Consider the following 12,490-nt stretch of genomic DNA (forward strand, 5'->3'; position numbering starts at 1 on the left):
GCCATGACTCTGAATGTGTGGGCAGTCATGCAGGTGATGTCATAAAGGGAGAAACATTATGTGAAGACGAGGGCAGTAACTCCGGGGTAAAGCCAGAGTTTCAGGATCAGGAGCCAACAACACCTTCTAGTAAGGAGCACATGAATGTGTGGGAGAGTTCTGCTGCTGCAAGAGAGGTGAGACAGGGAGGGGTTGCAGGAAAGGAGGAGGAAGGAGGAGGAGGAGGGAGGACTGCTCCACTGGTCCCACATGAGACGGACGAGGACTGCAAGAGCAGTTTGAAAACTGTGGAAAGTGCAAGAGCTTGTAAGCGGTTCAGTCAGATCAAGAGTGAGAAAAAGATCAAGATGGAGTATCCGGCAGAGGAAACATTACCACATGAGGAGAACCAAGGTGAAAACCCAGAGGACGCAAGCTCTTTTCACATCTCTGAACGGGGATCTATGATGCAGACGAGCAGCAGATGTGGAGCTCATGCAGGAAGTGAGTCTCTGCACTTTCAGGATCTGAATGAAACTATGATGCATAAAGTTGAGAATGAGGATATTAAGATTTGCGCGGGAACAGTGGGCCGCTTGAGTGAGGGGAAAGAACCCCCACCTCAACCCCAGCATCCTTTGAAAAACAGCCTTCAGAGAGCGCCTTTATCAGACGTGAGTGATACCATTCACTGTAGACCTTCAAAGGAGAGCGCAGAAAGTAAAACTAAACATGAAGCTGCCACCGATGACCAAAGAGAGTTGGCAAGGGCTTATTCACACGTGGATACAGCTGACATGAATCCAGTTTCCACTGAACCCAGCTCTATTTTGGAGAAGCTGCTTAAGAGGAATAAAAAGGAGGCAACACCATCCCTTTCTAAAATAAAAGAAGTTCATACTGACTGCAAGGACACCTCAGATGTTCCTGTAGATGTAAGTGCAAAGGAGGTCCTTGACAGTTCAGCATTAGCATCGCCTGGTGATTGGATTGATCTTTCAGAAAGTGATATAAAGGGGATTTTGTCCTCCTCTGCAGATGGGATACACAATAAGCATAAAGCAGAGTATGCAACAAAAGATTACACCAGTAAAGACCTGGATGTGAAACAAGCAATCTCTACTCACAGTGCAGCTTCAGATTTGCTTTGTTTTGAGAGCTCATGCCCAAAATCATGTGATTTCAGAGCTGAAGACATAGACTCAACTGATGCTTCAAACAAGCAGGATGTGAAGATAAAGGCAGATATAGGCCTCTCTGAGGGTGTAGGCTCGGATGATTTACAATCAGCTGTTTCACATGAAAAAAGTGAAGTGAGTGGCGAGGAATCTGCACCTTCCTCTCTGTCTCCACCTACAAAGAATGATGGGCAAAAGACAGACACCAGTACTCTCAGACCTCCTTTGAAGATAAGAAGTGATGCTGAGAGCAAAAGCAACCCACAGTTATCTGACTCTGAAAAGGCAGATAGTCGGTCGGTCAGGAGAAAAGAGTCCCTGAAGAAAACTGTTGCACTAGCTGCAGATGCTGGCTCAGTCTCGAGTTCAGGTGTTAAGGTTACCTCAGAGGAAATCCACCAAGTCTCAGTCAGCATGAGGAAGGATGCTCATATGATGCTTAACACAGAAAACAAGATTCCAGAAGATACTGCTAAAAAACCTGGCAAAGACTATGATGATGACTCTATCTCAGAGAGAAACAAGTCCCTGGGCACTCCCCGATCAAGGCCCGTCTCTGAACTCATAAAGGAGACAGTTCAGCTGCATGAAAAGCTGCAGCACCAGGAGCGGCCAAAGCTAGCTGAACTCAAGTCGGATGAGCAGAACCAGTCCGTGAAGGTGGCACAGATGAAGGCGGCTTTTGATTCTGCTCAGAAAACCCCCGAGAAGCCCATCGAGAGGAAGCCATCAATGAGAAAAGGTAAGTAATTTGAAATCTACACTGTAACATACATAGTACTTTGCAGAGTGTAAGGAGGCTAAATCTAAGCCTAAAATCAAAGATCTTTAAATATTAATGCAAATTGCTTTTCATGCATATGGGATAAATCCGGGATAAATCAGAAATGAAATATTTGGTACTTACATTTGAAGCAGCACCACTTCTTTTTAGTGTACGGGTGCACTTTTTTTTTTTTTTTAAGCCATCATTTGTTGCAGGACTGCTTATTACCCTGGTAATTTTTTAGAGGTCATCATTCTTGTTGCAGAATGAACTGGGAACTGATTCAGCTGAGTATTGTGCAAAAAAACAGAACTAAAATAAGACTAAGACTTTTGTGCAGTACTCCATTTACTGCAGCGTCAAATTAACTGGGAGTACCAGGATAGCAGGAAAATGAATCAATGTCCGTGTTTATTGAAGTTTTTCTGGCATATGAGCCCTAAAATGTTGGGAAAGGATGCCTGATAGACCACGGCTGTTTTCTAGTGTCTCTGGATTTGTAAAATACCGCCATCTCGTGGTGCTGTTTTACACTTGGGGTACATAGAATAGAATAGAATAGCCTTTATTGTCATTGTACAGAGTACAACGAAATTGGAGTGCCACTCCCTTGGTGCAAGTTTCAATAATAAATATAAATGTAAAATATAAAAAGTACAAAAAAAAAAACAATCGTAAGTACTCAAACAATAGTATGTACAATATATACAGGATAGCAGCATTAATATAATGACAGTATGAATAGCAGCATAATATAATGACAGTGACGGTATGGAATAGGTTCAATTGTTTTTGTGCTTATTTACTACGGTGATAGCTCTGGGAAAGAAGCTATCCCTGAATCTGTTTGTCCTGGTTTTATGTGACCTGTACCGTCGGCCTGACGGTAATAGTTCAAACAGTTGGTTGCTGGGGTGAGAGTGGTCCTTGATGATATTGCCAGCTCTGCTGAGGTACCGAGAGTTTGCAGTGACCTCCAGGCTGGGCAGAGAGCAGCCAGTGATCTTCTGGGCTGTGTTGATACTTATGTGTTCTTATGGAGATGTGAAATGTAATTTCAGTATCTACTAAGCAGGTATTGGTGTTGCTTCATCCTGAATCACACTTTTTGCTTATTGATGTTGGAAAAAGTCTAAGAAATGTAATCCAACTTTGTTAGCCACATGCCGTGTGTGTGTGTGTGTGTATCCTTCTAATAGTATCAGCCAGCTTGCCCCCACTCACTTACAACTGGATGTGCATGCATAAAGCCAGACTATCCAGCTATTTTTGCCTCAGCCTCATGCCATATTATGAAATCCTCCTGGATCATGAAGGAGTTGCATTTGGCAGTTCATCTAAATGGGTTGTGAAATTGTGCTTTTTCTTAACATATGGTTGTAGAAAAATATGTATATAATAACCAGTATGTAGTAAATGGATAACAGGAGGACATAACGGCGTGCAATAGAGATTAAAATGGTATGAAGCTGCCATAAACACACAGTTTAGGAGTCATTTTCAGTAAGTGGGAACCTGAAGAAAGGAGGTGTGAGGTCTATGCTTGTGATTGGCTGTGAGCTGTGTCCTTCAAAGAAAGTAATCCACGCAGCGCTCGCCAAAGCAGCGGAGGGGCGGGGCCTGTGTCGGAGAGGGGAAAGAGCACACAGAGAGAGCGGCTCGTGTCAGCGCAGCAGCGGCTCCGGCAGAGGGAGGAGAAATCAGTTGGGATACGAGTTGGGTTTTGTGCTTTTTCATTCAGCTTTCGGAGATACTTGCATTTTCCTCTCAGAAGGTAGGTTAAAGATGATGTAGATTATTTAAGAATATTTCGTTTTTCTGCTTCGCTCTCTTAAATTGGTTGCGGCGATCTTCGTTTTTTCCCCTACACCCAACTACAGCAGTCCAGACACGAAAGTGCATGCGCTAGCTAAAATGAATCGGGACAGTCTGTGTAATGGGAACATTTTTTTTTCTCGGTAAAGCTAGCACTAACCGTTAGCGGCAGTTAACTGACATTGCTGAAAAACTTTCTAGCCCCTAGACAAAGATGATTTTTGTTCCTTTGGCTCTTGGGTTTAGAGGGAGGGAATGTGCCGTTTGTACGTTATGGATCGGGGTGGGGTAGCTAGCCATAGTGCGGCAGGAAAACTTATCTCCCAAACGGTAGACCCACATACGCCGAGGTGCAACCGCGCCCTGCCCCCTGGCATTCACTGCTGGCGTCATTGTAGTCTCTTTCAAACTGAACAATGGGCTCGAAAAAATATCCAAATGTTAAGTCTTTAATTCGCACATACAGTAAATTACCCTCTTCGAGTCCATTGTATTCACACAAATGCTGCTAGGTTCAGAACTGACCCACTAACACAGTGTTATGGAAGGGAAATGGGAAGGAGTCAAAGCATGAAAGTGGATGCACCTCCCAGTTGCATAGATTACTGCGTCCCCCCTTCTTCCACCATCACCAAACCGCCTCTGCTTCATCATACGTGGAGAGCTGTATATTAAATGCAAGTGTTGTTTGGCTTGCAGTCAAAAACGGTTTATTGCCTCAATATCTTAATTAAACTGCCCACAACTGGACCACAGATGTAATTAAATGGGTGTTGCCATTAATGAATGAGGGTGTTTTTTGGGGGGTGGGGTGGGGGGTGGACAGGAACATAACTGCGTTTCACAAATGCAGCTTCTCAAGCCAAGATCTTTCTTTTTGACTTCATTATATGGCCAGTACATATTCAATAAACAGGTGCACTGAACAGAGAAAAGCAAACGCCTGAACTAGAGATGATTTGTTTTTGTGGTTTTTTTTGTTTTTTTTTTTAAAGTGATTGAAAGCAATCAAAACAATACCACCATTGGAAATGATTTATTACAATTGTTGACTCCAAATCTGAAGGTTTTATGGAGATAATTAAATACTCAGTGCTGTCTCCTTTATTCCCATTTGGCAGTCATAAGTAGTCTCTGTAAAGAGTCACTAGTGGCTGCATGAATTCCCAAACACTCTTTTGTGTATCGCTGTGTCTGTGCGCCACCACTGGCTCATTTGCTTGTTTATGACAATAGGGTAGTTTGAATTGTAATGACTGTGGTTAGTGTGCCAAAAGGGCAGCATGACTTACATACTTGGCCCCTGTCTTTAACTAGGTTACTCAGCTTCTATGTGTAATTAGCTCTCAGTTGAAGGAGGGTCCCCCCTTCTTCCCATGTGCGAATCATGCTGTGGTCACAAAAGCAGGTGAAGGCTGACAGAGCGACCCTGAGGTCAGCATTACTACAGCTCTACAGCTGTGTTAAGACTTGTTTGCCATTCCAGACACATCAACCTCTGCCTGTTGTGCTGCAGCACACGGTCTTGAGAAGTGGATAGCCTGCCTTCCTATGGCTGGGCTGAGAGAGGAAGTGGGTCAGGAAGCAGAGGGAAACTGAGCATAAGATGTGAGGGAGTGTTTGTTCCTATCAGCTGCTGCAAGGCGCTCTCGTGTGGGCTGTGGTGAACTTTCAAGTGAATTTCAAATATTGCGAATTACATGAAAGTAATATGGTATCCAGCATGTCCGTTACATTTATTTAATTAGTGTTGACTTCTTTAAATCAAGCACTTCCCATCTGGTGGATTTTTTTCCATCTTTTTTCACAAGTAGTTGTGGCTTTTCAGGGAAATACAGAATAAGCACTTTCGGACTGAAGAAACCTTTACACGGTTCTTCTTTTTTTGTTTGTCCAGAGGGCAGAAAGTAGGAAGTGTTAAAGTTATTAAAATCCCACTTGTGGAGTCTTTTTAGTGCCTGCATTAGGGTAGGTAAACCTACTTTCAGCACAGGAAGACCAAAATAAACAAGCTAAAATGCAACAAGTCATACAAAAAACAGAAAAAGCCATTGCTTCCATTTCATCTAATCTTCTGTGGCATCCATGCACTGCACAAAGGTGTAGAAAGAAAATCATGAAACTGAAATGGGAAGCATATATTTTCCGTGGTATGACTTACTGGTAGCTGTCCCTGGCCAAGGACCAGCAAAGGACCAGCACATGCCACAAAGTGTTATGTAGTAAATTTTCAGATTGGTTTTTAGATTAGATTATGGACTGCAGGCCTCTTTTGCAGTTTATCTTATCATGAAAACACTGCACCAAACACAGCGTCCTCCGTGTGGTCCTATTGGAGTACCCCCCCCCCCCCCCTTTGCAAAACAAATCCTCTAGTTGGTGGACTAGTCCAAGTCTTTGGCCTTATGTGTATGTTAGATGCTTGGACATCATCAGTGTCATGTGGAAAGAAGCTAAACATTGAGTCATCGATTTGGCCTCTGCATCAAAGATTCCATTCGCTTACATGCCTCTGTCCTGTCTATGCAAGATGTTATCTCAATTCCTACATAATCAATAAATTTCTTTTTTTTTAAATCTGAGCACAGATACATGTAATTAACTACCTGCTTAGTGCAGTCGTGCTTGTTTAGACTGGACTAGTAGATAAGAAAAGGGACAGCTGGCTAAATCTATGCTGCTAACTGCGTTAGTCCCCATTGCTCAGACAAGTTGCGTCCATAACAAAGACCATGTTATGAAAACAAGCCAGTAGTCAGTTTGGCATCTAAATACCCTTTCTGTTGTGTCCTGATATGTTTGGCATAAAGTTTATTTTTTTTCTTGTGCTGAAGAATGAAGTTAAATCCGCAGTCCACTTTTTGTTAGTCATCTTCTTTACGTTTGTAATGAACTGTAGATGAGCAGTTCAAGCAGGTGCAGTCACACTAATAATACTGTTTTATCCATTGGTCTTTCCCACCACCACTTACATCTGTTGAAATGAAGTGGTGGTTTGTGCATTAGTCAGTGGGGGAGGGGAAGTATCTAATCAGGAAGAGGCAAGGAATATGCTTTGTACACTGAGGCGGTAATATTGAGCAGATTTTCTTTTCTGAGTTGAGGAATAAGCAGGTTTTGACTTTTTGTCTGCTTTTCATTTGGCTTATCATGCAGATTGTCTCATGGGAAAAGGAAAATGTCCACACAGATAAATGTAATCCTACACACGAACACCAACACAAACTAGGGTTTTTCCTGTTGTGAGTAATTTTCTAAGACTTTAAAGTGGTTCCTGTTAAACCTTGACTTCTAAGTAGGATAAGAAGTTTGGGATTTAGTCCTTAAAGTCTTATAGAGCAGAAAGTGATAAAGAGTTTGGATGAAGGGCTAAGCTTGAGCACTCTGAGGCATGGCCAGTCTCATATTGAACACGCAGACGTTTTCTGACACATTTGTTTCTTATGTCTGGCTTTAAGGAGTCTGTTTTTTTTTTTTTGTTTTTTTTCTCTTATGAAACGAGGAAGTTGGAAAACAGCCAGTGTCAGTTTTTTCTTAAACATATTAAACATAGGATCTGAGGTATGTGATCGCAGCTAGTAATTAGTTCTGTGCTGCTCTTGGGTCGTAAATCTAAATATATTTCTATGGCTGAACAATATGGGAAAAAATCTTGTCGCGGTAATTCAAAAACGTTTTGCAAAATAACACAAGCAAAATAACACAAAATAATATCTTAAAAAGCAAAAAGGTTCTGTATCATTTCATTTTTTTCAATTGTTTTTAATAGATTCAAGAACAGTACTGCTCCAGTGAAGTGGGCGGTGAGGCTCATATATGGCTCAGAGCACAAGTCTGGTTTGGTAGTGAAGTATGGCACAGCTGTTCAGATAGCTGGGAATGTGCTGTCTGAGAGAATTGTTTATGACCAGTAGATAGTAGGCATCGAGGGTTGGTTACTTAAATCCAACATTTTTGACTCCCTGTACTGGCGTCTACATGTATTTACATGCCTTTGTGGGGAAAAAAGGTAGAGTATGCAGTGCAAGCTGCTCTGCTTCTTTGGCTACGTTCACACTGCAGGTGTTAATGCTCAATTCCGATTTTTTTGATCAAATCCGAATTTTTTTTAAATTTTTTTTTTTTTGGTCTGCTTGTTCACACTACAAATAAAATGCGACAGCAAATGCGCTCTAGCGTGAACGCTCAAAGAGGCCCGCATGCGCAAAAGAAGACGTCACACACAACACTCTGGTTTAGACCCAGAGCAAACAGTATTGTTTGACTGATGGCCCTTAATATAAAGACTTCTGACTTTACGTTTCCCAATTTTTGCTTTAAGTTATTTACATAATAATGTAGTTAACCTAATAATTATCCTTATTGCTGTTTTAGAGGAGCGGTGCTTCAAAGGATAGTTGCAGATTTCTGTCAGAATCTGCAGATTATACAGTACAAATAAAATGTTCACGTTTCTCCAACGTTGTCTTCCCAATAGTATCACTGACATCTACACTGGATGGCCAGGAAGCTTTCGCGATGTCTTCTCCGGCGCTGATAATTGGCATCTGTCTTGCGTCAGTGATGTAAAAGATGGATTTAATGCGACATGACCGTTCAAACAGCAGTCCCTTTCTAAAACATCGGATATGTATCGGATTCAGTACCACATACGAAAGTGACCCAGATCGGGTTTGAAAATATCGTATTTGTGCCGTTCACACTGTCATACCATGATCGGATATGGGTCGCATAGGGTCCAAAAAAATCGGATTTGATGCACTTTCGCCTGCAGTGTGAAAGTAGCCTTTGTCACACTTAAACGGTCTCCTCCTCCTGGTTTTAGCTCCTTTCTTCAGGGAGTCACCACCAAGAATCATATTGATCTCATACCATGCCTATCATCTTCCTCTGTTACACCAATCCTCTGCATGTCCTCCTTCATTAAAACCATGACTTCTTTGTGGTCTTCCTTTCTCCTGCCTGGCAACTCTTCAATATATTTTTTCCAATTTATCCACCATCCGTCCTCTGCACATGTCAAAACCATCTCAGCTTTGATTTTTGAACTTGCTATTATCTGGTGAACCTTTCCTTTCACTCCTGTTGCTATTCTTTTGTCACAAATCACCCCTGACACTTGTCTACACCCTACCTGCACTCTCTTCTTCATCCCTCTTGTGTATTCCCCATTGCTTTTGATGATTAAACTCATCTGTCTTCACTACTTCTACTCCTTCTCATTCACACACGTTCTGTCTTGCTTTTGCGGTCTTTAATTCCTCTTCTCTCCAAAGCATACTTCCACCTCTCCAGGCTTTCTTCCAGCTGGGAGGGGCATTAAGCCATTGTATTCCTAGTGCCAATCCCAAACCTAGATAAATGGGAATGGTTGTGTCAGGAAGAGCATCCAGTGTAAAGTTTTGCCAGATCAAATATTGGTTAACAATGGTTAAAACATCTGAACACTACATAATTCCTCTGACCCTTCTTTTCATCAATGTCATCATCTGTAGTCATTTGGTCTTTTATCTCACTCACACTCTTAATGTGCTGGCGTCCACAGCTGCACTCGAATATTAGCAAATGTGTGGCTGCTTTAGTGCGGATTGTAGTCTGTCAAAATGTGGGTGGAATGAGTTCTATAGATTTTCCATTGAAGTCAATGTACAACAGTTACAGTCAATATGCAGAATCAAGGAAAGCCATTTTATAATTATTTATTTATTTTTAGAGTTTTATCACTCAGTCCTTCTCATTTTGTCTACAAACTGTAAAAGAATACAGCTGCTTTCCTTAAAACACTATCTGTGTAGTGTTTTCTATGCTTACGAATGAAAGCACAGATTGGGGTCGGAGAGAGGTGGGGGGAGAAAAAGAACTAGGCACGTTATCTCATTGTTTCAAAAATTGCTGGAATGTAGCTGGACTCTGATTACAATAGTGGTCCGTGGCCTTGGTTACAGGAAGGGGATTTAGGTGGCGTCTCATGCGGTCTTGGTGACAAAAGGCAAAAGGCAGCCAGTGTGTGAAGAGCAATGAGGCGACATTGGCGGGTGTGTGTGTGTGTGGTGTGAGGGAATTTGAGTGTGAGAAAGAAATGTCTGTCCTATACTGACTGTTACTAAAGGTACAATATGATACTCTTTAACCACAAATACAATCCCATGCACCTTCCTCTCTATATTACCACCATATTAGTGTGTCATTAGTGTGAACCTGCATGGATGGCTAGCAGTGACCTGGGCTGAGTTTAACAAGGTGGCACTATTTGGTAATTTAAGAACTTTACATGAAATTAGTATATTTTCATTTTTGATGTATATTGCTGTCCTTGGTTTGGTGTTAAACTTCATTTAAAATGATCTTAGAACTAATAAAAGTAGTTAAAGTTTAACTTCTTTATATCTGTTGACTAGAGCAGGGCGATATGACCAAAAATATTTATCATGATATACATTTGAAAATTTGCGATAACGATATAACTGACGATATAATTGACACTAGACAAAATACTTTACAACTCACCAACTTTATTAGTGCAAAAAACCCCATCAAGGTATTACCGTGAATGGTATGATATGGCCCAGCCCTACTGTTGACATGCTGATGGAAAAGAAAGTAGGTTGATGTAATTCATATGCAGCTAATAAGAGTATATAGTATACAGCAGTTTTCCATAATGACGGTTGGTGACCGTTTAGGCTCTGTCTGTAATTCCGCTCTAATTCCGCTGCCCCTCCCTCTCCAACATCAGCTCATCCTGATTTGTGGCTGGGATTTTCATGTTATGTCACATCTTACTCACCAAGCAGCGAGCACACTCTAAAACACAAAGCAGCAAGTGCAGTTTTGCACCCTGAAAACGGTGATTAAAAACATATAGAGCCTGGAAGTGGATTTTTAACTGATATATATTGTTTACTCTTGATTTGAGTTGCTTTGATTTGATTCACAAGAGGTTATATTTGGGTTTCAGCACCATAACAGAGACTCTTTACTGCAGCTCTGTCTTTACAACGGTGCAGTTATGTTTGGTAATATCATTGTACGTTAGTTGTGTCAATGGGAAACCGGTTGGAATACAAATGGGTGTTGACAGATTGAGGTGGCCTATGTTTTAACTGAAATGTGTGAACATAACTGACTGTGGCAGCATGAGATGTCTCCTGTCACTGAGGTGCTGCCACAGTGGATGACTGTTTTATAACACAAATTAAAGGGGGCCATTTATATTTCCTTGGCCAGTGGTCACCCACTCTCGTCATTGATGAGTGACAGAATATATGTAGAAGATAAATCGGTTTCCGCACAGCAAAATAGCCCAGCACGGCAGTGTGGAGTGACCCTCAGTCTGAGGGCCCAATCTAGCACCGGCCCAAAGGAAAACCTTGGTTTTAGAAACTCTGCTGTTCCTAAAGGTAGTATTGTCTGTTGTTTGATACTGGTTACACATGACTGGAATACTGTTCAATTGCTTAACAGTGTCAGATGTGAGTGCAGTTGAGGAATACAAACAAGGATGTTAAAATCTGTGTCACACTGGTGCTACTCCTGTTGGTAATTTCCTCGGGGTGTGGGCCCTCCTCCTGTCTCTGCACATCAGGCTCAGTGCTGCTGGCTCAGGAGGCAATAAGGTACATGGGTCTGCTTTCATCTTATTTGCCCAAAATATTTTTATTTATTTATTTTTTCTTGACTTGGGGCTGAATCAGTGAACTGTAACTCTCAGGAGGCTATCATTGAATACACACAGCATTTCTCCTGGGAGTGTCTCCGTATCACTAACGTATGACTGAAGCTGTCAGTCCAGTGCCAAGCCTTTACTGCCTGAACACACAGGCCCCGCTGATTTTACATGCCAGAGCCACTTAACACTAAATATCTGCAGTTTGAAGCTGTAATCAATTTAACTATTTAGAAGCTGTTATTTGAGAGTTCTTCTCTGTTTTTGTGTTAACTTTTGCAGTTTGAGCAAATAAGATGATCAATCTTTGAGTTTGAACACATTCAGCACCATGTGCGCTACCAAATGAGGAAAACTGGTGTGGTCATGGTTGCTTTATATGTGTATTTAGAACCAAGCAGATGACGGCGTTCTAAACGGACCTGACATAACAGATTTTCTGCTTTAATAAATGGCATGGCTGGATAACTTTTTCTTTTCAGTTCAGCTGTGACACTACTGCTGCTTTTCTGTCCTTCCTCTTGTCAACACCTGAGCTTGGCCCTGGTGACATTTCCCTTCAGTGAGATCCGAGACACTGGAATACGTACCTCTTTACACATTACACAAAACAACTGAGTAGAAATGCCAACCCCCTCCCCCCAAAACAACTGAAGAGGAATAATAGCAGTGAAAACATAACAAATAACTGGTGATTAACAGACTTGATGTATAAATCGTGTACATGAAGTATGCGACTTATTTGTCACACACATTGTCTTGTAACAAACTAGCACAAATGGCTGCCACACTTCTAATTATGGACTTACACTTTTGCTCCTATTTTCCTGTTGTTTAATGGCTCCCAGCTGAAGAGTTGTTTCCACTGACTGTTAATTAATTGATCACTAGAGAAAGTCTGGAGTTTGGAGCATTTCAATTTGAGTCAGAATGTAGTAAAAAACTACTGAGAGTCTTGCTTTTTATATACAAGTGCAATACTTCTGGAATAAATGTAATTCTAGTCTGCAGTGAGTATAGGAGGCTCAAAGTTCTTTCGAAACTGTGCCGTCTTCCTGATTAAATGTTGTTGGGACACGTCACTAC

At 41.6% G+C, this 12,490-nt stretch overlaps 1 protein-coding gene across 2 annotated transcripts in view; it reads left to right on the forward strand.

Moving 5' to 3' along the window:
* Positions 1 to 251: 251 nt before the first annotated feature.
* Positions 252 to 12,490, forward strand: part of LOC308403615 (coronin-1C-A) — a 36,306-nt gene continuing 24,067 nt past the window's right edge. Inside the window, exon 1 of one of the 2 annotated variants that reach the window (XM_080893194.1) lies at positions 252 to 1,899. In XM_080893194.1, the coding sequence (XP_080749320.1) occupies positions 348 to 1,899 (1,552 nt within the window). In that variant the 5' untranslated portion in view covers positions 252 to 347. Of the gene's footprint in view, positions 1,900 to 3,542; positions 3,698 to 12,490 lie in introns of those variants that run through there. The other variant, XM_080893195.1, reaches the window with a different exon arrangement.

The sequence above is a fragment of the Rhamphochromis sp. 'chilingali' genome (assembly GCF_963969265.1).
Source record: "Rhamphochromis sp. 'chilingali' genome assembly, chromosome: 10".
NCBI classification, from domain to species: domain Eukaryota; kingdom Metazoa; phylum Chordata; class Actinopteri; order Cichliformes; family Cichlidae; genus Rhamphochromis; species Rhamphochromis sp. 'chilingali'.